The sequence below is a fragment of the Physella acuta genome, unplaced genomic scaffold, assembly GCF_028476545.2.
Source record: "Physella acuta isolate Inbredline_101_S28 unplaced genomic scaffold, ASM2847654v3 ptg000103l, whole genome shotgun sequence".
In the NCBI taxonomy this organism is placed as follows: Eukaryota; Metazoa; Mollusca; class Gastropoda; family Physidae; genus Physella; species Physella acuta.
In genome coordinates, this window is record NW_026731623.1 from 489,886 (window position 1) to 515,035 (window position 25,150).

The 25,150-nt window shown below is 31.0% G+C and overlaps 1 protein-coding gene across 6 annotated transcripts; it reads left to right on the forward strand.

Moving 5' to 3' along the window:
- The first annotated feature begins 9,801 nt into the window (after window positions 1-9,801).
- LOC131931203 (uncharacterized) lies at window positions 9,802-23,238 on the forward strand. Of its 6 annotated transcripts, XM_059287922.1 has the most exons (8): window positions 9,814-9,913; window positions 10,732-10,828; window positions 13,004-13,536; window positions 14,412-14,867; window positions 15,113-15,298; window positions 19,201-19,271; window positions 19,493-19,741; window positions 19,922-23,238. In XM_059287922.1, the coding sequence occupies exons 3-8, from the start codon at window positions 13,017-13,019 to the stop codon at window positions 19,964-19,966; spliced, it is 1,527 nt and encodes a 508-aa protein (XP_059143905.1). In that variant the 5' UTR covers window positions 9,814-9,913; window positions 10,732-10,828; window positions 13,004-13,016; the 3' UTR covers window positions 19,967-23,238. The 6 variants fall into 6 exon arrangements, with proteins under 6 accessions (XP_059143932.1, XP_059143939.1, XP_059143898.1 ...); XM_059287949.1 differs by lacking the exon at window positions 10,732-10,828 and having other exon boundaries at window positions 9,802-9,913; window positions 19,493-19,745; XM_059287915.1 differs by lacking the exon at window positions 10,732-10,828 and having other exon boundaries at window positions 9,803-9,913.
- The last annotated feature ends 1,912 nt before the right edge of the window (window positions 23,239-25,150 follow it).

A 25,150-nucleotide genomic window follows, 5' to 3' on the forward strand; every position in this document is an offset into this window, starting at 1 on the left:
CTATTAAACGCTACTAATCTTAAGTTTAAAATAATTACAATCTACATACTTCATACTAAATATTTTTAGATGAATTATAAAAATTCCTATGCGTATACAGCCTACACACATTACATTACATTTAATTAATCCTAAGTTAATTTGCACTCTCTGAATATTTAATACATAAAAGTATTAAAAAGTATCATGCAAATATATATTTGTGACTTTTTTTCCTGTGACTTTTTTTCCTGTGACTTTTTTTCCTGTGACGTTTTTTCTGTGTTTTTTTTTCCTGTGTTTTTTTTTCCTGTGACTTTTTTTCCTACAATCGTTGAAGAATACTGTATATTAAGTCTTCAGAACTGGAGGATTCAGTGATATGAGTTTTTAAAAGGAACTTCATCTGACTTATCTTCTCTGTATGTAGTATCTAAAAAAAAAAACAAATAAATTTCACAAACTGTTATATTAAACTCATTACATTTCTATATATACTTTAACATTTTATGGTATAATTAAAAATATTTGTCTGTCTTATACAAATCATAAAGCAATGATGGGACTATTTATGCATGGGATTGTATGGGCTATCTAATTATTACCATTCATTAAATATATAGATCTAAGATTTTCTTTTAATATTTTAATGTAAGGAGTTTGTCATTAAATACAATAGGTCTTCAAAAGTGTCAAAAGTCATGTATATATCATAAAAAAAACAAAATTAAAAATGTATCAATAAAGGTCTACTACTTATGTTTAGCCACCTCAAGAATTAGTTGAAAATTTATATTCAAACTAGGCTACTAAAACTATCATCAATTCATACACCTACTAGAATAAATAAGTATAATTATATTGATTTGATTAGTAAGTTAATCCATCTATGACAATTGACACCTTTTGGCTTAATTAACTATTCTGCATTTTTTAATAAGTTCAAAAGATAACTACAGGAGACTAAGAGTAGACTAAGTCATATATTAATTAAGTAGAACTAAAATAAGACAGCTCTTCACAAGTAAGCCTACTCTTCTATTCAGTAATTTTTACAATTATTAAACTAATGTAGATTAAACTTAAATTTTGGATATTATTTAATGCACTAGTCTGTAACCTTTTATTTAGGCTGCATGTAATTTTTAGTTTAAAATTGTAGCCTTATTAAGCTTAGTTATAGTAGTTAACTTTGTTTAACTTACATACTAATACTAACTACCTGCGCTATCACAGGCCTACTACTATGCGATTATGAGGTTGTGTATTATACCTAATAACTATACTTTGAATAGAGTAACTATACTTTATTAATACTACTAAATAGTAAATATATTTAAACAAGTAGGCTCTAACTAATTAGACTAATCATTAATTAGACTACATGTATATACTGCCCTACTAATTACTATTTACTATACGACAAGTCTAAAACTATCTATACCAGCGACACTTTGTAATAATATAAAATATGGGCCTAATTTAATTTATCTATTATTATAATTAACTGAAATATAGAGTATAAGATAGACGCTAGTATAGCAATACTAAAACTTAAAACTATATCTAGAATCTAGATCTAGTCTAAATCCACCACACTAGTCAGTCGGTCTACTTTATTTCTATTGGGCCTAATTTATTAGTACAATAATTAGGCCTATAGAATATTTATACTAAATACTTATTGATTTTATTGAATAGCCTATATACTCTATATATATACTATATAGCCTAGATCTATCTAGATATATATTTTTAACAGATAATCTTTCTAGTCAATCTAGTCTGGATCTAGATCAACTTAATAATTTTAATACTTAGGCCTAGGGCCTTCCCTATAATATAGTATTAAGTAGTATTTAGTATTATTTAATATATTTAAGTTCCTTAGCTAACTAACTAGATTCTAGAACTAGAATCTAGATCTACCTTTGATACTTTATGCACTTTATTCTCTATATTTATAAAATTAAAATCTAAAGATCTAGAATAGATCTAAATCAGTCAAATCTAGATTCTAGATCTAGAATCTAGTCACTAGTTAAGTCTAGTGATGGACTCTAGTGACTCTAGTTAGTTTAATAGTTAGTATTATTATTACATCATTACTTAGACTTAGGGCGACCTCGGCTAATTAACTTAATACTGTTAATTACGAATTATTAATTTGTAATTAGTAATTAACAGTATTAAGTATTAAGTTAATGCGGAATTAAGTTTATAATATTTAAATTATTTAGTAGGGCCTAGAAATCTAGATTTATCTAATATCTACTAGAATCTAATATCTACTAGGCCTATCTAAGTATCTATTCTATCTATTATCTATTGCTATTGAAATATAATAATATTAGAATAGATCTAGACTACTAGACTTACTTTAATACTTATACTAGATCTAGTAGACTCTCTAGTCTAGACTAGTATTTTTATATTTAATAATTTATTAAACATATTAAAAAGCCGTAGCATACTATAGATAGATCTAGATCTCTAGATCTAGAGATAGAATCTTAGTTAGTTAAACTTAGTAGTTAAATCTAGATTCTAGTATTATGGCGTAGAAGAGCAGGCCTAACAAAAATTATGAAACTTGCGTTAAAAACACTTTTAAAAAAAAAGGTAGATTAACAATTAATAAGAATAATGTTAATAATGTTAGATCTTAATAATCTGAGCATAACAGTCATAAAAAAATAAGCCAACTGTAATGAAAGGGGATACAAACGAATTTTTAAAGCTTGAATCGAACTGAAAATCTTCCCTTGTTCGCCATTTTGTTTATTATGATTACCTTGTCCGTATTGATCTATAAACGAGCGTGATGAGGGGGGAGGGGGTTCAGATGGTGTGACGTCACATTTTTGCATTATAAAAAAAAGCAATGTTAGAAAACGAGTTTTAGCCTTTATTTCGAGTTTAAGCAAACGGTTTTAATAAATTGTAATAGTAATTGATCAAAATACTCTATGTTGACAGAGTTCTGACAAGATTTTGGAAAATAATCGATGTTTTAAGAAAACTTCAAAATCGTCAAAAAAAAGTATGACGTCATTTATGGAGGACCCTAAGTCAATCAAAGATCGGAACAAGGGTGACACCAAAATCTAATGATTTACGACGAAAACAATGCTTTTTCCAGATGAAAGGTGTATTAATATAATGTGCGCACAATTTGACACCATTAGGCAAAATGGTTGGTGGGGGAAAACACCAATTGAAATTATTTAGGCCTATGTAGACGTTAATATATATATATATATATATATATATATATATATATATATATATATATATATAATATATATATATATATCCGCATTGTGGCGGATATTATTTTAGCGCACCGCGTTGCGCGCGGGTATCTGTCTCCTCAGAGCTTACAGCGCTGCGCGCTTCGCTACGGTGTGGATAAGGATATTACCTCAGAGTTTAGCGACCTTCGCGCGGGTGCGGGTCCCTGTATTGGGGCGAATATTCCTTCCAGAGTTTCTTCCAGGCATCTCTTCGGGGGGGCGAAGCCCCCCCGAAATTTTTTTACCGCCCCCCCCGAACGAAATAAAATTTATATAATTTATATAGAAAATATATACTTTTAACAGTGTCCGCCCCCCCGAAGAAAGTTTACCGCCCCCCCGAAGATTTCAAGTGCCCCCCCGGAGAAAAAAGTCTGGAAGAAACACTGATTCCTTCAGCCAGCGTCCGCACACAGGGAGACACTTTAACAGGGTTCTATAGTTCTAAAATCTATATCAATGACTGACGGACGGACACACTACCACCTGCGATATATATATATATATATATATATATATATACAGTGGCGGAACTAGAAAAAAAGGGCCACCCCGCAAAAAAATATTTTTGGGCCCCATATATATATATATATATATATATATATATATATATATATATATATATATATATATATATATATATATATATATATATATATGTATTTATATATATATATATGTATATATATATATATATATATATGTATATATATATATATATATGTATATATATATATATATATATATACATATATGTATATATATATATATATATATATATATATATATATATATATATATATGTATATATATATATATATATGTATATATATATATATATATGTATATATATATATATATATATATATATATATATATATATATATATACATATATGTGTATATATATATATATATATATATATATATATGAAAATACGTAGACATACATAGAATACTCAATTCGGGCTTGTTTGAAATTTGAATATTTTTTTAAAAATTAAAACATGTTACAACAACACATCATTTGTGTGAGTGCTATTAGTCTGTTTTGAAATTCTCTGTTTTAATGGCTGGCATATTGCTTCTTTAACTATAAGTCGGTCAAGAAAATTATTTTTTTAACTATAAGAAATTTATTACGGTCGGCTTTGGGCCCCTAAACGACCTGCCCACCCCCCCCCCCCCCCCCCGCATTGCGGGGTCTGGCGGCACTGTAGTTCCGCCCCTGAACTGAATAATTTAGTCTACTTCAGGGGTCTCCAAACTTTTCAGTCCGAGGGCCGCATTAACTATCAAATTTCAGTTCGGGGGCCAGTTTCTTCCAGACATGTCTTCGATTTTTTTGGGCAAAGTTCCTCAGCCAACACCATCGAACGTTTTTTCCGTGGTCAAAAAGATATCCGCGGGCCGGATGAGAGGACCTCGCGGCGCGGGCCGTAGTTTGGAGACCCCTGGTCTACTTCATTGCAATATATAACCATTCTGAGAGAACCAGACAGAAAAAATTTAGTCCAAACTCATCATAAGTGTGCAAGTACATCGAAAAGGCTGGTCAAAATTATATAAAGACGTTAGTTTGATTCTCGAATGGTTTATCGCGTTATGTTTATTTTTTTCATTTTTGGCTTTGATAATATCAATTTTGAAAACATTGATTTTTATAGCTATACTATTGTATAGTACGTTTTATTTAAGTAACAATTCAGAGAATCAATAGCTTTTTAATATAGATAGTACAAAACTATTTAAATGAGCTTCGTGGGCACCCCTATTTTAAAGAAGGGCAGTAAGTCATGGAAGTAGTGTGAATGTTTACCTACTTTTCAAACTATAGCTCTTGTAGATTTTAAAATATTTTTCTACGCAACAATCTCTGCTATAGTAGACCTGTTGTTTTTTTTTTACAAAACCACTTTCAAGATGCATGAAAAACATAATTTTTGACAAAAAAATTCATTGTTTTTTGGTCGGAACTGGGCCCCTAAACGTCCTGGCAGTTCCGCCCCTGTATATATATATAAAATTTATATTTATGTAGGGGTGACACCATGAGGTGCCGCACCGTGTGACACCCGAACTAGCGACGCAACTGGCTCAAATTGTATCTACACAACTTAAAAATAATGTATTCTTCTTTTTGTTCTAAATTTCCACTACTTTTCTAAATTACTACTAAGAAAGGAGTCCTGAGCTAAATAACCGTTATTTATTTTTAAAAATTTAGCACCCGCTGAACATCATGCCATCGGTGTCTAATATACTCACTTCTTTCTTTAACTATGATAAATTGATTCAACTTTTTCAAGCTTCCATGAAATTTTTTATTCCAGTAATACATTATATCTTGAAAATAAAACAATGTCCACTGCGCGAGTGGCTGCTTGATATTAAGACGACTTTGGGGGTCATCCATAATTGACGTCACGCTTTTTTTTTGACGATTTTTCGAGGTGCCATGTGTGGACTCTCGTCACTGTCGAAATATGTCAGAGGAAGACAACACAATTATAAGAGATTGGTTGCTTGAGGTACCATGTGTGGACTCTCATTGTTGCCGAAAAGTTCCTGCCTATTAGGAAAAATTTTTTTTTTGAACCAGGCACTAAAGTAATTGATTTCTATAACCTATATAAAGCACTTGCAACCTCTATTAAAAGGATTGTAGGAAAAAAAAGTCACAGGAAAAAAAAACACAGGAAAAAAAAACACAGAAAAAAAGTCACAGGAAAAAAAGTCACAGGAAAAAAAGTCACAGGAAAAAAGTCACAAATATATATTTGCATGATATTTTTTAATACTTTATGTATTAAATATTTAGAGAGTGCAAATTAACTTAGGATTAATTAAATGTAATGTAATGTGTGTAGGCTGTATACGCATAGGAATTTTTATAATTCATCTAAAAATATTTATTATGAAGTATGTAGATTGTAATTATGTTTAACTTAAGATTAGTAGCATTTAATAGAATGCTCCTAAGTCCACGGTTTTCATCGTGTTTTTTTTTTTAAATACCAATATTAAATTACCGTGAAATGGTAAGTTCATCTGACTTGCTGCCCTCAACTCATGGCAACAATGGTTATGTTTAGTTCAACCACCTTTACTGCCCACATTTATCACGCTCATTACATAACAAAACTTAGGATCAAAAGCCGACAAGGTTCAAAGGCTGTCATTGACGCGTAACGTCAACAACACAAAATATGTTCGGACAATGCCTACCGAGGAGAGGCCGACCAGAGAATAGCCTACGGCAAAATTTGCCTAAATTTCTTTTATAATTAACTTTTCTACCGCGTATTTAACTAAATACTTAACAAGTTGAGATTGTTGTGTAAATTATCTTAGAGTATTTTTACTTACAATTGTTATAAATCATAATGCTTTTAACGTCTATAAATAATTTATGCTATTAAAAAATACAACCCACAACAATAAACATACAAAATTTTACAATTCTTAACAAATTAATAAAAATATTTCTAAAAAGATTTTTGTGACTTTTTTTCTGTGACTTTATTTCTGTGACTTTTTTTCCGATAAAATTTTTCCACTGTGACTTTTTTTCTGTGACTTTTTTTCCTAGCAAAAACTGTGACTTTTTTTCTGTGTTTTTTTTTCCTGTGACTTTTTTTCCGTTTACCATTAAAAGAAGAGTAGCTGGGTTCACATAATTAAATAAACGCAATTCTCCAGAATGGAAATTGCGCTAAAAATACCTTTCAATCCCTTAATATGTCAATTTTTGTTCCCCGCAAACACCAATGTGACACCTGTATTGCTGTACAAATAGGAAATATTACTACAGAAGATCATGGGATTCATCTAGCTTTGAAGGAAAATTATTGTAACCAAAACAAGATAATGGAAGTGTCTCAGTTAGGACTAAGGGCACTCAATCGGTTTTTTATTAAATATATTAGATACTATTAATACAGTGTCGTTAAGAAACATTGTTATCAATGCATTTGGTCCTAGAGATTTAGAGGAACAGGGTAACACCCCCCCCCCGGAGTAATTACCCCCCGCCCAGTAGTACATTACTCCCTGTCATAGCTTAGCTTAAGGCAGGGGTTCCCAACCTTTTTTTACTCTAGAGCATATTCTAAAATATCGGTAGGGTGGCGGGCACCACCTATTTTAAATCGACACCCGGGGACAAAATTTTCGATTTGCACCACCCCCCCCCCCCTTCAAACTTTCGATTTGCACCACCCCACTTCAAACTTTCGATTTCCATCTCCTTCAACCTTTCAATAATGTTTATGAAAAAAATTCTGTCTCTGTCGAATAGTGAGAGGCGGGCACATACGAATCGTTCGGCGGGCGCCATGCGCCCGCGGGCACGGGGTTGAGAACCCCTGGCTTAAGGTACAGTTAGTGCTAGGACTAAGGCTAGGGATAAGGTTAGGTTTTAAGCTAGGGTTAGGGCTAGGGTTAGAGCTAGGGTTAGGACTAAGGTTAGGTTTTAAGCTAGGGTTAGTGCTAGGGATAAGGCTAGGGCTAAGCTAGGGTTAGGACTAAGGTTAGAGCTAGGGTTAGGGCTAAGGTTAGGGTTACAGCAAGGGTTAGTGTTTAGGCTAGGATTAGGCTTGAACTTATCTCTACGGTTGGGGTTGGATTTAGATTGAGATGAATGCTTAGGTTTAAGCTTTTGCTTAAGGTTTGGTTTAAGGTAAGATTAGGTCTAGTTAGGGTTATGTTTGAGGTTTGATTGAGGGTTAGCTTAAATTATAGGGTTGGATTAAGGGGATAGGTTTAGGGGGATGTGGGACGGGGGGTAATCACCTAGGGGGAGAATATCGTAGACCAGAGATTTAGTGGTGATGATGCAAACAGATAAGCAAAACTCAAAGCCATACGTTTTAAAGCAACTGGAATTTAGTGTCTTTAAAAAGCTTTCAGAAACAGCATTAGACCAGGTAAAAATAGTTGGCGATCCCACAGTGAGAACGTTAGTATACTTTGGTATCACCCTGATGGTACTCTCGAATACAAACTTTTTAGAGAATCTTGTGACGGGAAAACTTTGCCTACTCGTATAAAAAAAACATCCTGAAACCTGTTGAATGGCTCTCCATGTAGGCCCTACATAAACAGCAGACCGATCAGCAAAGTGTGATGATCTTCAAAGTATGAAGACTATTTTGCCTTAAGATGTTCATGCATATTATGATGACATTTTATTTGAATAAACGTTGAATTTTTAAAAAAATTTATTAGATACTAATAATACTATTAAAATTAAAGATGTAAATGTAAGGCCACTCACATGTTATTTATATCTAACATTGTATTATCAAGAAAAACTATTGCCTTAATCAAAATCAAAATTATTTTTATCACCCAAGTCATTTGCCTAAGTCATTTATTTAGGAAATCTTTTGCTTATGTCCTAACTACACATCTATATTAATTAATAAAGTTGTTTTTTCCTTATTAGTCAATGTCTAATAGTACCAACATGTCACAAAATGTACCAAAGTGACATAGCAGAAGTAATAATAAAGTTATTCAGTTTTTTTTTTCAGTTTTCTCAAAACATGAAAAAATGACTTAGGCTTTTGTGTTATGACCGTGGCGTTATGTCGGTATCACACAATTGATTAAAAAAAAAAAAGTTTAAAAAGCCCTTTAAACTGAGCTTTACATAGCGTTGAAGGGTCTTATAATTAACCCTACAGTCGGATGCAGCTTTACAGAGCGACTTTCCTTCAAAATGGTCTGCAACTGCCATCTCAATGGCATGTTTCGTAGATGTTCCTCGTGTTGTCTTGCGCTGTTATTGTCTTGGCATGATTCTGTAAAGAAAAAACAAGTTGAACTCCTTAGACTAAACTCAAAGATACAATCTAAACACAAAAAATTCAGTGATTGCATATGTAATATGTAATGATTGGACTATGAAGGTTATTATTACTGAGTAAAAGTACTACTACTTGACTTGCTTATTATTATCTTATTCACTGTATACATGCTAGGGGAATATAATGACATTAATCATTTGGAAATAGGTAGGAAAAGTCTATGTAATCATACTAAATTTTTAAAAAATTATTTTAAAAAATATGGCTAGCGATAAATTTATAGCTACAATTTTAAAAATTAAAGTCGATTAGGAACCATCGATTACACTCATTTTCATATTTTTGTGTTGAACAGAAGCCGTTAAAAATAATTTTGAATAATTGTACTAATTTACATATTTTATAAAACCGCCCTCAACCCCACCTTGAACTGAACTGAAGTGGCCAGGGAGAGGTAAACGATGCAAGTCATAACATTTATTATCCATGATATATATTTTGTAATTTTTCGCCATGGTTTCACCGCCTTAAATTTCATCCGGTGCGGTCCCTACCCCCACCCCTTCCTCGCGACGCCTTTGATTTGAGCTCACCTCAAGTTGCTGTACGGTAGATTTTGTCCCCAAGCGCTAGAAACGGTTGTCACATCTGGGCCTTTTTTTTTTAAATGGGGGGGGGGGGGGGGGGGAGGGGGGGCAAGTGTTTGAGAAACATTTCTAGGTTTGAGTCGTATGAGATAATCAACGAGAAAGGCGCGATACGGCTACACTTAATCTTGCGTTAAATATGCTACTCACTTCTACTTCCTTGTTTACTCGAGAATAAGGTATCTAGATCTAGATCTAGATCTAGATCTCTAGTCTAGATCTCGAATTTAGAGTCTGGTATAAGTAATTACTAATTAGTAGATCTGTCTAGCAATCATCAACTAATTACTAATACAGTATTTGGAGTATTGGGGTAGTATTAGTAATACTACATACTAGATCTAAGATCTATATCAAATATCAGATATCTAGGAAGTTATTAGTACTTAGATCTATCTACTCTAGATCTAGGCCTATTAAAAAAATATTAAAATAACAAGGTAGGCCTAATGCCTAATATTAATAATAATCTATCGTTTTAAGTTTAAGTAATATTATTTTATTGGTTTCAAATTAAAAGGTAAAATTCTAGTTCTAGGCCTAAAATTAATTGGTAGGAGTGGCTATTGGGACCCGGCATTAAGTTCGTTAAGCTATTGTACAACCTGTATTAAAATTTAATTAGGGCCTATACTATAGCCTACCTTTTATGTTTATTTGATTTTTCTTGTGGATTTGCTTGTATTTTGTTGTCTTTTATTGTATTTTGTTATGCGGATTAGCTAGCGTTAGTTCTTGTGTTGCTATTTCTAAATACCCTATATTTAGCTGTATATACAAAATCATTAAATATTTAGTAATTATCATAAGACGTCGTGGTCGAGTGGAGAACGCAGTACCTCCCGATTCTCGATCATTTACGGGATCGGAATCTATCAAAGCTCTCGTTTTTGCGTGAAGTAAAGTGTATTTATCTAAGTTTAACATTCCATTGAGTTGTTTGCATTAGTGTCTTTTTTTAATTGTTTTTTTTTAAAGATTGTATATTTTTTTCTAGATTTAGGTTTTTAAACAAGCCAATTATATAAACATCGTTGCTCCATTGATCGCCCTCTCGCGTTTTCTGGTCAGCGCAAGAAAAATACCGACACGATGTGAGTTCACTTTGGTTTAGATGTGAACAGTGTAGGCGTGTAGCATACATCATACAATTTTATTGGCTGGTCCCAATAGCGGCCGAGGCTATTAGGACCCGGGTCCAAATAGCGGCCGTGGCTATTGGGACCCGGGGGGACCTGAGAATTATTCCCAGACGTTGTCATGTATATAAAGCTAAAACTCTGAACCATTGCTTAATCATACACTGGTTAACATTAGAAGCGTAGTTTAGAAGTTATTTGATCTTAAGTTCACGTTAACACAAGAATAAAAAGAGCAACTTTCACTAAAGCGCCGCTTGCAATATAAATAAAGAAATTAGGTCAAAAGTACACCTAACTATTCTTGATTAACAGACTTAATTAGAAACGGATAATTCCGATGACTAAAATTGACGATGGCTTCAAAATCATTGGTTTTATCCCTCTACCCCTTAATGAAAACAATACAGCGCCGCCATCTTAGGAAATCGCTTCGATAGCTTGCGCTGTGAGATAACAAACAAACCCGTAAGCAGTGAATCAAATGGCCTATTTAAGTCTAAGTCATCTTGAACAATAAAAATAATGAAGTTTAAAATCTTAGGCAACACCCTACTCTTAGTGCCCTTTTTTTATCCTAAATGGGAGACAACTCCAGGAATAAAAAAAAAACAGCAAACTGATCTTTAAAAAATTCTATCTTGAAAAATCATATCACAATTTATTTTATCCCACTTGAAATAATACAGAAAATTTAATAACAGCTATAGGCTAAGGCCTAATTTGCAATTATTTTGCGCATAAATTTTTTTTTTAATCAGAATTATTTTTCAAAATTTGTATTGTTAGAGAGCCCTATTTTGAAAAGCTTAAAACTTATAAATATTTTAAAATATGTGCCCTGAAAATGCAAAGAATAATAATTAGGCCTATTTAGGCTATAATATAATTTTTAAATAAATATTTAAAAACACTTGCAAATTATCACTTGCATAAAATCTACAAACTTAGTTAAAAACTTTTTCAAGTGAAGGGGAATCACAGCACGGTTAAGTTCCTAACTGGTAACTTTTGAGAATTGAAATGCACTACGCTCTCAACACGACCACGACATCCTAGATTTTTAGATGTTCCATATTTAATGACTTTGTGTGGGCTATATGGCTAAACATAGGGCATTTAGAAATATTTGGACCTAACACTAGCAAATTTAACAGACACAATAAAACACAACAAAATACTAATAGTAATAATTGGCAGTTAGATAGCATAATGAACTACAAAAATGACGCATAATTATTGATTAAAAAAATTACTATTTAAGTAAGCCATAGTACTAAATAATTACTTAACAGCACCTAATTTATCATTTACGTAGCTGATATGCATATAACCTTTAATATTTCTAAAAATATATAAATTAAAAAAATAGCACTCTCTAAATCTATTCTTCATTTCCAAATCCAGACAAACGCTATTACGTTATTGTTATGACCAGTTGTATATAGAATGAAATAATAGCCATATTGGGACTTTTCCAACTCGGCTTGAATAGCCCATGCTCAATTTAAATAGTATAAGGGGCAGTCTTCTCATTTAAATTAAGTCCAGTTTCATCAACATTCCATTAGTCCAGTTTCATCAACATTCCATTAGTCCAGTTTCATCAACATTCCATTAGTCCAGTTTCATCAACATTCCATTAGTCCAGTTTCATCAACATTCCATTAGTCCAGTTTCATCAACATTCCATTAGTCCAGTTTCATCAACATTCCATTAGTCCAGTTTCATCAACATTCCATTAGTCCAGTTTCATCAACATTCCATTAGTCCAGTTTCATCAACATTCCATTAGTCCAGTTTCATCAACATTCCATTAGTCCAGTTTCATCAACATTCCATTAGTCCAGTTTCATCAACATTCCATTAGTCCAGTTTCATCAACATTCCATTAGTCCAGTTTCATCAACATTCCATTAGGCCAGTTTCATCAACATTCCATTAGGCCAGTTTCATCAACATTCCATTAGTCCAGTTTCATCAACATTACATTAGGCCAGTTTCATCGACATTCCATTAGGCCAGTTTCATCAACATTGCATTAGTCCAGTTTCATCAACATTCCATTAGGCCAGTTTCATTAAAATAGTTCTTGTACTACACCTTACATCAGTCAAATATATTTCTAGGTTCAACTGAAGAATGTATCAAGTCAGCAAAAGATCTGACCATCTGACAGGGTTGGAAGTTAGAATGGATGCCCACCAGATTTTTGAGGAGTTTTTAGACTGGTCATCTGAGAATAGAGGATCCAACATTGTTGGCCGATCACGGAGTGACCCTCACCCAAATAAAGTCAATCTTAAAGTTAGTGACGCTGGACAAGGGAAGGTTATTTTCAGGAGTCAGACAATACCTCCAATACATCGTGGGTCTGAAGGCTGCAATCCCAAGAAAGACAACCAGGTTGCCAGAAAGGAAAATAACCATACTGTTTCATCTGCTGATTCAGAAGGAGAAAAGCCTCAGTCAGTGTCTACAAGAAAGAAAAAAAGCCCATTTAAAAGAGCTAAAGAAAGGCTTGTTCATCTGTTTCATAGAGATCAGAAAACTGGTTTGGCAAAAAATGTTCAAAATAATCAGGAGTCTCCATCAAGTAAAAAAAAAAAATCTAAGCCTGAAACAACTAGGGCAAAAAAAGAAAATAATACTCAAACTGCAAGTGAGGATCAAATTTTGAAATGTCTTCATCAATTTAGCGTTCAATCATTTTTTAAAATATCTTCATCAATTTAGCATTCAATCTAATTTTGAAATGTCTACATTAAATTTAGCATTCAATCTAATGGTGGTAACTTAATTGATCCAAACTCTTTTTTTTATCATTCAACAAACACAAGTGCATGAAAAAAAAGTTCACTTAGTTCAATCTGTTCTCTTGCCCACCAAGTTCAATGATCAACCTAAATTATTGTTATTAAATGGGTGCCATACTTCAGTCATTTTCTTTATAATACTGTATTCACTTTAAGAATGGTGTCTTGTTATTAAATGATTGCCATACTTCAGTTCTATTCTTTATAATACTGTATTCACTTGTTATTAAATGGGTGTCATTTTTCAGTTTCTCTTTCCTCTTGGGTTCACACATTGTTCACAAAACGTGTCATCTGCTATAGTTCATCCTATTTAGAAAATGTTCAGTTAGGTTGCTTTTTTGTGAGTTTTTCTTCAAGCTTGTGAATTTATTTTAAGACTATCCCCCATCATATAAGACAAATACAAACTACTAGATCTACAATAACCCTTTTTTTAAAAACACAAACTACAGGATCTACAGTAAACCTTTTTTTTTAATAAATTGTATCTAACTTAAGTTTTTGGGAATTTAAACACTTTCAAATTAAATTATAAAATTATTGATTTGAACTTGTAAAACTACTGACTTTAAAACTACTGACATGTAAAACTACTGACATGTAAAACTACTGACATGTAAAACTACTGACATTTAAAACTACTGACATGTAAAACTACTGACATGTAAAACTACTGACATGTAAATCAACTAATATAATTGGTTCTTGTTTTCTTCAGGCAATGGTACCCACAATGGCAGCAAACATTCTACCCAGCTCCACACAGCTTGCTTGGAGGGGGAGGCACACCCCAGATTGGCAGAAGGCACTAAAGAATGCAATGATGACATATTGCTAGTGGGCTGTTCTTCCTCAACCAAACCTGCCACACCAACCTCCTCATCTAATTATGCATTGTCAGATGACACTAAAGATTCAATCCCTAATATCCTCTCTAGTATACAAAGCAATGCCCTTGATAGCCCTGCTGATGACATATCCTTTATTGATGTTGAAGATAATATAAACACTCCAAACCCACCAGAGCTTTCAAAAACTGTAAAGCAACCTAGCCTTAAGCATAGAACTTGTTTATCTCAGCTGCATGATGTTATAGCAACTCATCAAACTGCAGAGCTGGGAGAAGGTGCCGTGATTATGTGTGCTGATGTGTCTATAACTGTACCTGAGGAAGGTAACAGGTTTTAATATTACTTGGGTTAGGGTTAGGGTTAGTGTGTGCTGACATCATTACAATATTGGGGTTACTTGGGTTAGGGTTAGGGTGTGCTGACATCATTACAATATTGGGGTTACTTGGGTTATTACTTGGATGGCATAAAGTCTTAAGATGTTGCAGTCATATTTATTTTTATATGTAATTATGTAATAAATGTGTAAATCAGATGTAATTATATAAATCTAATTATCCTTTACAAGATGTTCCAGATGGTTTTAATGCCCCTTTGGTGCCAACAGCGAAAGATTCTGACTTGAAACACCCTAACGTTGAAGGCCCTAACAAGGAAGTGCCGTATGGAAAAATTGCTAAGAAACTTGCAGAGATGGCGGATTCTTATTCATCTGGGTTGTCTGATCCAAGGGGAGCTACTGCAGCCACACCAGGTTCATTCAACCTTTATCATTTAACTATAACCTTTTCCATCTCCATCATTTAACCCTAACCCTCTCCATCATTCAACTCTAACCATCTTCAACATTAAACCCTAACCATCTTTAACATTTAACCCTAACCTTCTTCAACATTTAACCCTAACCATTTTCAACATTTAACCCTAAACATTTTCAACATTTAACCCATTAACTGTAACTACTTCCCCATTTGCATCATTTGACCTAACCTTTTCTTCTGTTTAGTCTGTTCCCCATAACTTTTCTTATGTTTGATCTGTTCCCCAAACTTTTCTTATGTTTAATCTGTTCCCCATAACTTTTCTTATGTTTGATCTGTTCCCCATAACTTTTCTTATGTTTGATCTGTTCCCCATAACTTTTCTTATGTTTGATCTGTTCCCCAAAACTTTTCTTATGTTTGATCTGTTCCCCATAACTTTTCTAATGTTTGATCTGTTCCCCATAACTTTTCTTATGTTTGATCTGTTCCCCATAACTTTTCTAATGTTTGATCTGTTCCCCATAACTTTTCTTATGTTTGATCTGTTCCCCAAAACTTTTCTTATGTTTGATCTGTTCCCCATAACTTTTCTAATGTTTGATATGTTCCCCATAACTATTCTTGCTCCGTTCTCTAACTGTAACAAGTTATTTTTTTGGTTCTTTGACATCAAAGTGCTGATAGGGAACACTGCTGATAGGTCACTTTCTTATACTTATACTTTCTTATATACTAGCTTAACTACATTGGAACTCAATTATTCAATTATGAAAAAATATACTTTTTGAATAGATTGTAAAAAAATGTCATTATAAAAAGTAATAAAATCATAAGACATCTTGAAACTAACAACAGAAAAAGTAATAAAATGATAACACATATTGAAACTAACAACAGAAAAAGTAATAAAATGATAACACATATTTGAAACTAACAACAGAAAAAATAATAAAATGTTAAGACAGTTTTTAAACTAACAACAGAAAAAGTAATAAAATGTTAAGACAATTTTTAAACTAACAACAGAAAAAATAATAAAATGTTAAGACAATTTTTAAACTAACAACAGAAAAAGTAATAAAATGTTAAGACAATTTTTAAACTAACAACAGAAAAAATAATAAAATGTTAAGACAATTTTTAAACTAACAACAGAAAAAATAATAAAATGATAAGACGATTTTTAAACTAACAACAGAAAAAATAATAAAATATTAAGACAATTTTTAAACTAACAACAGAAAAAATAATAAAATGTTAAGACAATTTTTAAACTAACAACAGAAAAAGTAATAAAATGTTAAGACAATTTTTAAACTAACAACAGAAAAAATAATGAAATGTTAAGACAATTTTTAAACTAACAACAGAAAAAATAATAAAATGATAAGACAATTTTTAAACTAACAACAGAAAAAATAATAAAATATTAAGACAATTTTTAAACTAACAACAGAAAAAATAATAAAATGTTAAGACAATTTTTAAACTAACAACAGAAAAAGTAATAAAATGTTAAGACAATTTTTAAACTAACAACAGAAAAAATAATAAAAAGATAAGACAATTTTTAAACTAACAACAGAAAAAATAACAAAATGTTAAGACAATTTTTAAACTAACAACAGAAAAAGTAATAAAATGTTAAGACAATTTTTAAACTAACAACAGAAAAAGTAATAAAATGTTAAGACAATTTTTAAACTAACAACAGAAAAAGTAATAAAATGTTAAGACAATTTTTAAACTAACAACAGAAAAAATAATAAAATGATAAGACAATTTTTAAACTAACAACATAAAAAATAATAAAATGATAAGACAATTTTTAAACTAACAACCAAAAAAAAAAAATGTTAAGCCAATTTTTAAACTAACAACAGAAAAAATAATAAAATGATAAGACAATTTTTTAACTAACAACAGAAAAAATAATAAAATGATAAGACAATTTTTAAACTAACAACAGAAAAAGTAATAAAATGTCAAGACAATTTTTAAACTAACAACAGAAAAAATAATAAAATGTTAAGACAATTTTTAAACTAACAACAGAAAAAATAATAAAATGTTAAGACAATTTTTAAACTAACAACAGAAAAAATAATAAAATGATAAGACAATTTTTAAACTAACAACAGAAAAAATAATAAAATGTTAAGACAATTTTTAAACTAACAACATAAAAAATAATAAAATGATAAGACAATTTTTAAACTAACAACATAAAAAATAATAAAATGATAAGACAATTTTTAAACTAACAACATAAAAAATAATAAAATGATAAGACAATTTTTAAACTAACAACATAAAAAATAATAAAGTGATAAGACAATTTTTAAACTAACAACAGAAAAAATAATAAAATGTTAAGACAATTTTTAAACTAACAACAGAAAAAATAATAAAATGTTAAGACAATTTTTAAACTAACAACAGAAAAAATAATAAAATGATAAGACAATTTTTAAACTAACAACAGAAAAAATAATAAAATGTTAAGACAATTTTTAAACTAACAACAGAAAAAGTAATAAAATGATAAGACAATTTTTAAACTAACAACAAAAAAAGTAATAAAATGTTAAGACAGTTTTTAAACTAACAACAGAAAAAGTAATAAAATGATAAGACAATTTTTAAACTAACAACAGAAAAAATAATAAAATGATAAGACAATTTTTAAACTAACAACAGAAAAAATAATAAAATGATAAGACAATTTTTAAACTAACAACATAAAAAATAATAAAATGTTAAGACAATTTTTAAACTAACAACAGAAAAAATAATAAAATGATAAGACAATTTTTAAACTAACAACAGAAAAAGTAATAAAATGTTAAGACAATTTTTAAACTAACAACAGAAAAAGTAATAAAATGATAAGACAATTTTTAAACTAACAACAGAAAAAATAATAAAATGAAAAGACAATTTTTAAACTAACAACAGAAAAAGTAATAAAATGATAAGACAATTTTTAAACTAACAACAGAAAAAATAATAAAATGATAAGACAATTTTTAAACTAACAACATAAAAAATAATAAAATGATAAGACAATTTTTAAACTAACAACATAAAAAATAATAAAGTGATAAGACAATTTTTAAACTAACAACAGAAAAAATAATAAAATGTTAAGACAATTTTTAAACTAACAACAGAAAAAATAATAAAATGTTAAGACAATTTTTAAACTAACAACAGAAAAAATAATAAAATGATAAGACAATTTTTAAACTAACAACAGAAAAAATAATAAAATGTTAAGACAATTTTTAAACTAACAACAGAAAAAGTAATAAAATGATAAGACAATTTTTAAACTAACAACAGAAAAAGTAATAAAATGTTAAGACAATTTTTAAACTAACAACAGAAAAAGTAATAAAATGATAAGACAATTTTTAAACTAACAACAGAAAAAATAATAAAATGATAAGACAATTTTTAAACTAACAACATAAAAAATAATAAAATGTTAAGACAATTTTTAAACTAACAACAGAAAAAATAATAAAATGATAAGACAATTTTTAAACTAACAACAGAAAAAGTAATAAAATGTTAAGACAATTTTTAAACTAACAACAGAAAAAGTAATAAAATGATAAGACAATTTTTAAACTAACAACAGAAAAAGTAATAAAATGATAAGACAATTTTTAAACTAACAACAGAAAAAATAATAAAATGATAAGACAATTTTTAAACTAACATCAGAAAAAATAATAAAATGATAAGACAATTTTTAAACTAACAATATGCTAATCCAAAAGTTGTTTCCCTGCAAGTATTGTGACCCAGACAGAAGGCCTAGACAATTATTCATTAAGATGTGAACAAATTATATTAATGAGCATGATTTTTTTTTGCCTTTTAGATTCACTTTCAACACTAGAAAATGAAATAATGATGTGTCTAAGGGACATTGGTGATCGCAACTCAACTCACGTTAGTTTAATGTTTGCAACATTCACTGGTTACATTTTTCCTCACGCTAGAACCATTCAGATATTTTAAGCATAAATTTTATTTCAAGTTGCAATTTCTATGCTTTAAACTATACTTTAACATTTGCTTTGTTTAAAAAATGTAGCTATTGAGTTTCGTAGCTATTTTGTTGCTCCACTATTGGTTATCAGTAGCTATTAAACTTTTCCATGTACTTCCAGTTGAATGTAGCTATTGAAGAAGTTGAAGAGCGCACTACACAGGAAGCTTATCAACGCTTTCGAAGTACTGTCCAGAACTCAATAGGAACTGAAATTAGTTGGAACCATTTGGCTTTTCTTTTTTACACCACGAAAGGTGTTATTTCTGCTGTTGGCCGGGGGTCAAAGGTAGCCTCAAAGGCCAAAGAATTTACACTACAATACATTACTGATACGTGCGCTTCCTGGATTATGGATCAAGGTGGATTTGTAAGTAAGGAGTTTTTTCAATGTTTTGTTACCCAAAATGTTCAGGGCTTTTAAATGGCATTCTAAGTTTCAGGTTAGCTTTACCAAATGCTATAATTATGTTAGCTTAGCTTTACAAAATACAGTTTCAATTATGAATGACAGTTACTGTTACCCTAAGAATATGTTTTTTCTCTACAGGACAGTGTACTAAGCAGCAGTGAATCTGATTATGACCTGGATTAATTTTATACCAACCTAAGGGGAGGGGGGTCTAAATTTTAACTGCAATGAATTTAAGATGGATTAGTTTTTATAGATGACAATAAGAAAAAAGCAGTGTAGCTTTAGAATCAAGTTATTGGACATGTCTGTGTAGCTTTAGAATCAAGTTATTGGACATATCTGTAGGGCACAGTCTGACAGGCCTCCAATGGCATGGGCAGGTCAGGGCAGTCTGACAGGCCTCCAATGGCATGGGGAGGTCAGGGCACAGTCTGACAGGCCTCCAATGGCATGGGGAGGTCAGGGCACAGTCTGACAGGCCTCCAATGGCATGGGGAGGTCAGGGCAGTCTGACAGGCCTCCAATGGCATGGGGAGGTCAGGGCACAGTCCGACAATAAATCAACTCAACAGGTTTGGAGTGGAATGCATAAACATGGTGAAGTGTGTGGATAAAGTTTAACTGGTTTGTTGTAGCTTGCTTAGAAAATATAACTACAAAGCCAATGGATTGGCTGGGGCGAATTAATCCATTTGTTTATGGTTTCTTTAGGGGTTATCCATTTATGACATCCATGGGGAGGGGTTGTCATATATGGACGTACCCTAATTTTTATAAATAAAGCCTCTTTGGAAAGCGAGTAATTAAGTAAACAGAAATTGAAACCATGAACCGGAGGAGGGGTTATTCATTAATCATTAAAAATACATTCAAGGAGTGCAGAAAATAATACTATTACAAGTAAGGAGAACAATACTGTGGTAGCACCCCCCACCCCCAAATGGGTTTAATACTTTGCATGCGCTTTTGGTTGGTAATGGGGAAAACGCTTGAAATTTTTAAAAATACTTATACTTTGACATTTAAAACATACTAATTTTTTTCACCACAGGCTACATTCTACTTTTAATATTTAGGCCTAAAAATAAACAGAAAATATTAAAGCCATGTATCAGTATTGAATAGGAAATGGGTAGTAAGTTTTGAGAGGTCTATTACATTGTTAGGACATCCACATTGGGGAGGGGGTGGGGGTGGATGTCTAAAAATTAGACACTTTGTGGACGTCCACATGTGGGGGGGGTGTCTAAAATCCAAAATGTTTGTAGACGACGTAAATTAATGAGCCGTTAGAGCTCTCTCATTTATATTATATAGTAGATAAATTTTTATATTATATAGTAGATAAATTTCATTAAAAGTTGAGTTGTACAAAGAAGATGTTTAGTTATCGTGTGGTCAGAAGTTGTGCCTCATTTACTAGGCCTTGTGGCAGTCACTAGGCAAATCTGGCAGCATTAGTGGGTATTCTGAAACAGGCAATGACATATTATGTACTGCATGACTGCACCATTAGTTTTGGATGCATAATATTAGTTGTGAGCTGATACAATGAAAATTGTTATTGTGAATCTGTACTTTGCGTCAATAATCTTGTTTACCTCTTTATCACAAGTTTCTCCAAACTACACAAAATTAGCCACTACTAATCATAACTTTTATCACAAGTTTCTCCAAACTACACAAAATTAGCCACTACTAATCATAACTTTTATCACAATTTCTACAAACTACACAAAATTAGCCATTACTAATCATAACTTTTATCATAAGTTTCTCCAAACTACACAAAATTAGCCATTACTAATCATAACTTGTTTACTGGTTTACTGACATAAAATTGTGTTGAATGGGTAAAAAGAAAAAAATTAGCAGTTCCTAAATACAAATACATGTTCAAGCTGGACAGATTAGAGATTAAATGATTTGTACGGATTAGAGACTTGTACAGATCAGAGACATGTACACTTCAGAGACTTGTACAGATTAGAAACATGTACAGAGACTTGTACAGATTAGAGATGTGTACAGAGACTTGTACAGATTAGAGACATGTACAGAGACTTGTACAGATTAGAGATGTGTACAGAGACTTGTACAGATTAGAGACGTGTACAGAGACTTGTACAGATTAGAGACATGTACAGAGACTTGTACAGATTAGAGACATGTACAGAGACTTGTACAGATTAGAGACTTGTACAGAGTTTGTACAGATCTGAGATGTTTACACTTCAGAGACTTGTACTAAAGCTATTTTCTACAAGTAGAGAACATTCCTTTGCCATATTCCCATGATTAACACTTTAATAACTATTCACCTTGTCTATTCTCCCCCTCCCCCCTTTTTTTTACATAGTTCTTACTCCTCGATTACTTCTCTGCCATAAAGGGCATGTGCAAATCTTAATGTGATGTCATTAATGTACACAAATCTTAATGTGATGTTATTAATGTATATAAAGCTGTGTAGTATATGTTTATAAAACTGTATGTTCACTAAGCTTTCAAACATTCTTTTAATGACATCCATACAATTTTTACAAATTGTCTTATATTAAATATGATTCATTAATGATGATGTCATTACAATTTTAACAAGTTCTCTTATGTTAAAAAAGATTCATTAAATATTTCATTACAACTTTAACAAGTTATGTTCAATATCATTAATTAATTATACATATACAATTTTTACAAGTTGTCTTAGGTTAAATATGTTTCATTAATAAATGATAGCTCTTCAATTTTAACAAGTTCTCCTATGTTAAATAGGATTCATTTAATGATCCAATTACAATTTTTACAATTTGTCTTATACTTATGTTGAATATGTTTTCAAGATGATTGTCTTTTAAATGTTATTGAGAAAAGTGCAATACATTTTTATTAATCTATAAGGGTATGAAGCTAGGTTGTTATTTGATGCTATTGCTGTGAAAAATGTTAAAATGGTTTTATTTATTTATTTTATTTTCATCTTCCTGAAATTTAAAATCACATTCACAGTTTCCAACCTAGAAATGATACAACATTTTTGCTTTAAGAAAACAGTGTAAAATAGATTACTTACTTTAGTCACCATAACACACAATTATTAGTTTTGTTTTCATTACATGGCAGCAACTGTTTTAGCTCAACTACATCATGTAATATGTTTTTACTGAATAGTTTTTCTCACAGATATCAGATATTCCCTTTGAACTGGAGGATTCAGCTGACAGAATAAAGTGTGTATCTAACAATTTGGTCCTGTAGATTGATATAGTTTTTGGCTGTTAGATGTGTCGCCATTATATTTTCTCTAAACATTCCTACAGCAGGACTTCACTATCAAGAGATTGGTGGTGTCTACAAAAATGTTACTGTAAATCCTAACCAAATTGTGCTTAATTGTCATGAAAACTGGCTCATTTCAGTTAATAAACCATTCTTTTCAATGTTTCTTTACATTGAATTTTGTTGTTTAATGCTTGTCTATATTTATATATATATATATATATATATATATATATATATATATATATATATATAATAAAGCAGGAGTGGTCTCTCCTAAACTTTCTCGTATATTTTTTACTTTCTCGTATACACAGTATAGAGGAAGTATTGTAATCATGCACAAAAATCACATGAAATTTTCAGTTTTCATCGTTTTACACCTCAGTTATTCATCATATACGACAGAGTATAGGGGACTTATTTTAATCCGACAAAAATAATAAATGCAACTATTTCAAAATTTTGGCGTTCTATGCGTAATCGAGTCGGGAAAACTGGCCTTTGCAATTATGTCTGTAAACACAGCTAGTTTGATGAAAATGTATATTCATGTAGTATATCAAATTTCTAGTTCTGTATTAACTTTTCAGCGATTTCCGGTAACCGGAAGTGGAACTTGTTCTACTTTTAATTTTTTAAAAGCCTGTAACTGAAGTACTGTTTCTGATAGATAAATGAAATTTCACGTGTAAGTAAAAGATCTAATTCTCTACCTTCACTTAAATTTTGAGTAATTTCCGTTGACCGGAAGTAGTAATTTACGCTATTTCCGATTTCTCAATAAACGCTTGGGAATGTATAAAATACTAATAATAGTCCGAGCTATTATACACAGATTATTTGGCGTTCACTTGGTGCGCAATTCTATTTTCTACTAGATTCTATCTATCTTCTATCTATCTCTATACTACTATAACTCAAGTTTGTTTACATGTTGAATATTTATTTGCTTTTTTTTTGTTTGTCTGATTGGGTAATGGAGAGAATCTGCTCTATGTGGAGAGCTGTAAAATGGTATGTAGATCTAGGTAGAGAACAATTTTTGTTTTCAGACAGACTGTTAATCACAAATTTATTTAAAGACGTTAATTAATTTATTGATTTATTCATTGGTAGATTAACCACATTAATTTTAAAAGTTGAGAAAAACGACTTTGAGTGAGTAGTGACGTCACATGATTTGTTTACTTTTTAGTACAATGAATGGCGGCTCCAATAAAAGATTGCGTATCTTATTCAGATCTTTAACGCGTTATAAAGCTAATTTTCTGTCGGCTATAACTTTAACAATACCTCCGTTTGCTGTTTTATTACGTCCCAAAACGTATATCAATTTTCAACTGTCTTTTTCATTTAGTTTTACAATAAATTTCTCTAGCTCTACAATCTGTACAAGAAAGTTATTTATAAATATAGAATCGAGGTCAAACCAAAGATTAAACAGTTAAAAGTACAATCCATTTTAAAATCATAAAACATTTTTGAGTCTCTTTATTAAACTACTTTAGTCCTTAATTACTTGATATAAATCTTTGTGATTTATCTATCTAGATCTAGAATAGGTCTAATCTAGATCTAGCAAGAGTTACGCAAAAACTAGACTACTAGACTTAAGCAAACCAGCCGTAGAATCTAGATAATTCTTTCTAGATCTAGATAATAATGAGTTTCTATAGTAAACAATTTTAGACCTTCACTATTTTATATACATCTTTGTTTAGCTATGGAATTAACTAATTTAAGATAAAATTTAATTTGAAAGTTACTAGCCCTAGATCTAGATGCGCGTAAATCAAGTTGCATAAGGACACTCAAAAGTATTATTATATAGCACAAAAAACATAAGTGATGTCACGAGTCTAGATAGCTAAGTTGTTAGTGTAATAGTCTTTCATGCGGGTGGCACGGCAATGTTAAAAAAAAATTCAGTTATTTTTTAGATGTGAATGATAAAGTTGCCTATCTGAACTTGGCGGGATACAGGGCAGGTGAAGTAGAGTTTATCTTTTTCTTTGTCCTAAGCATATGAAGGGATAGTGTGGTCAGAGACATGTCGGCTGGAATCGTTTTTCTAAACGATAA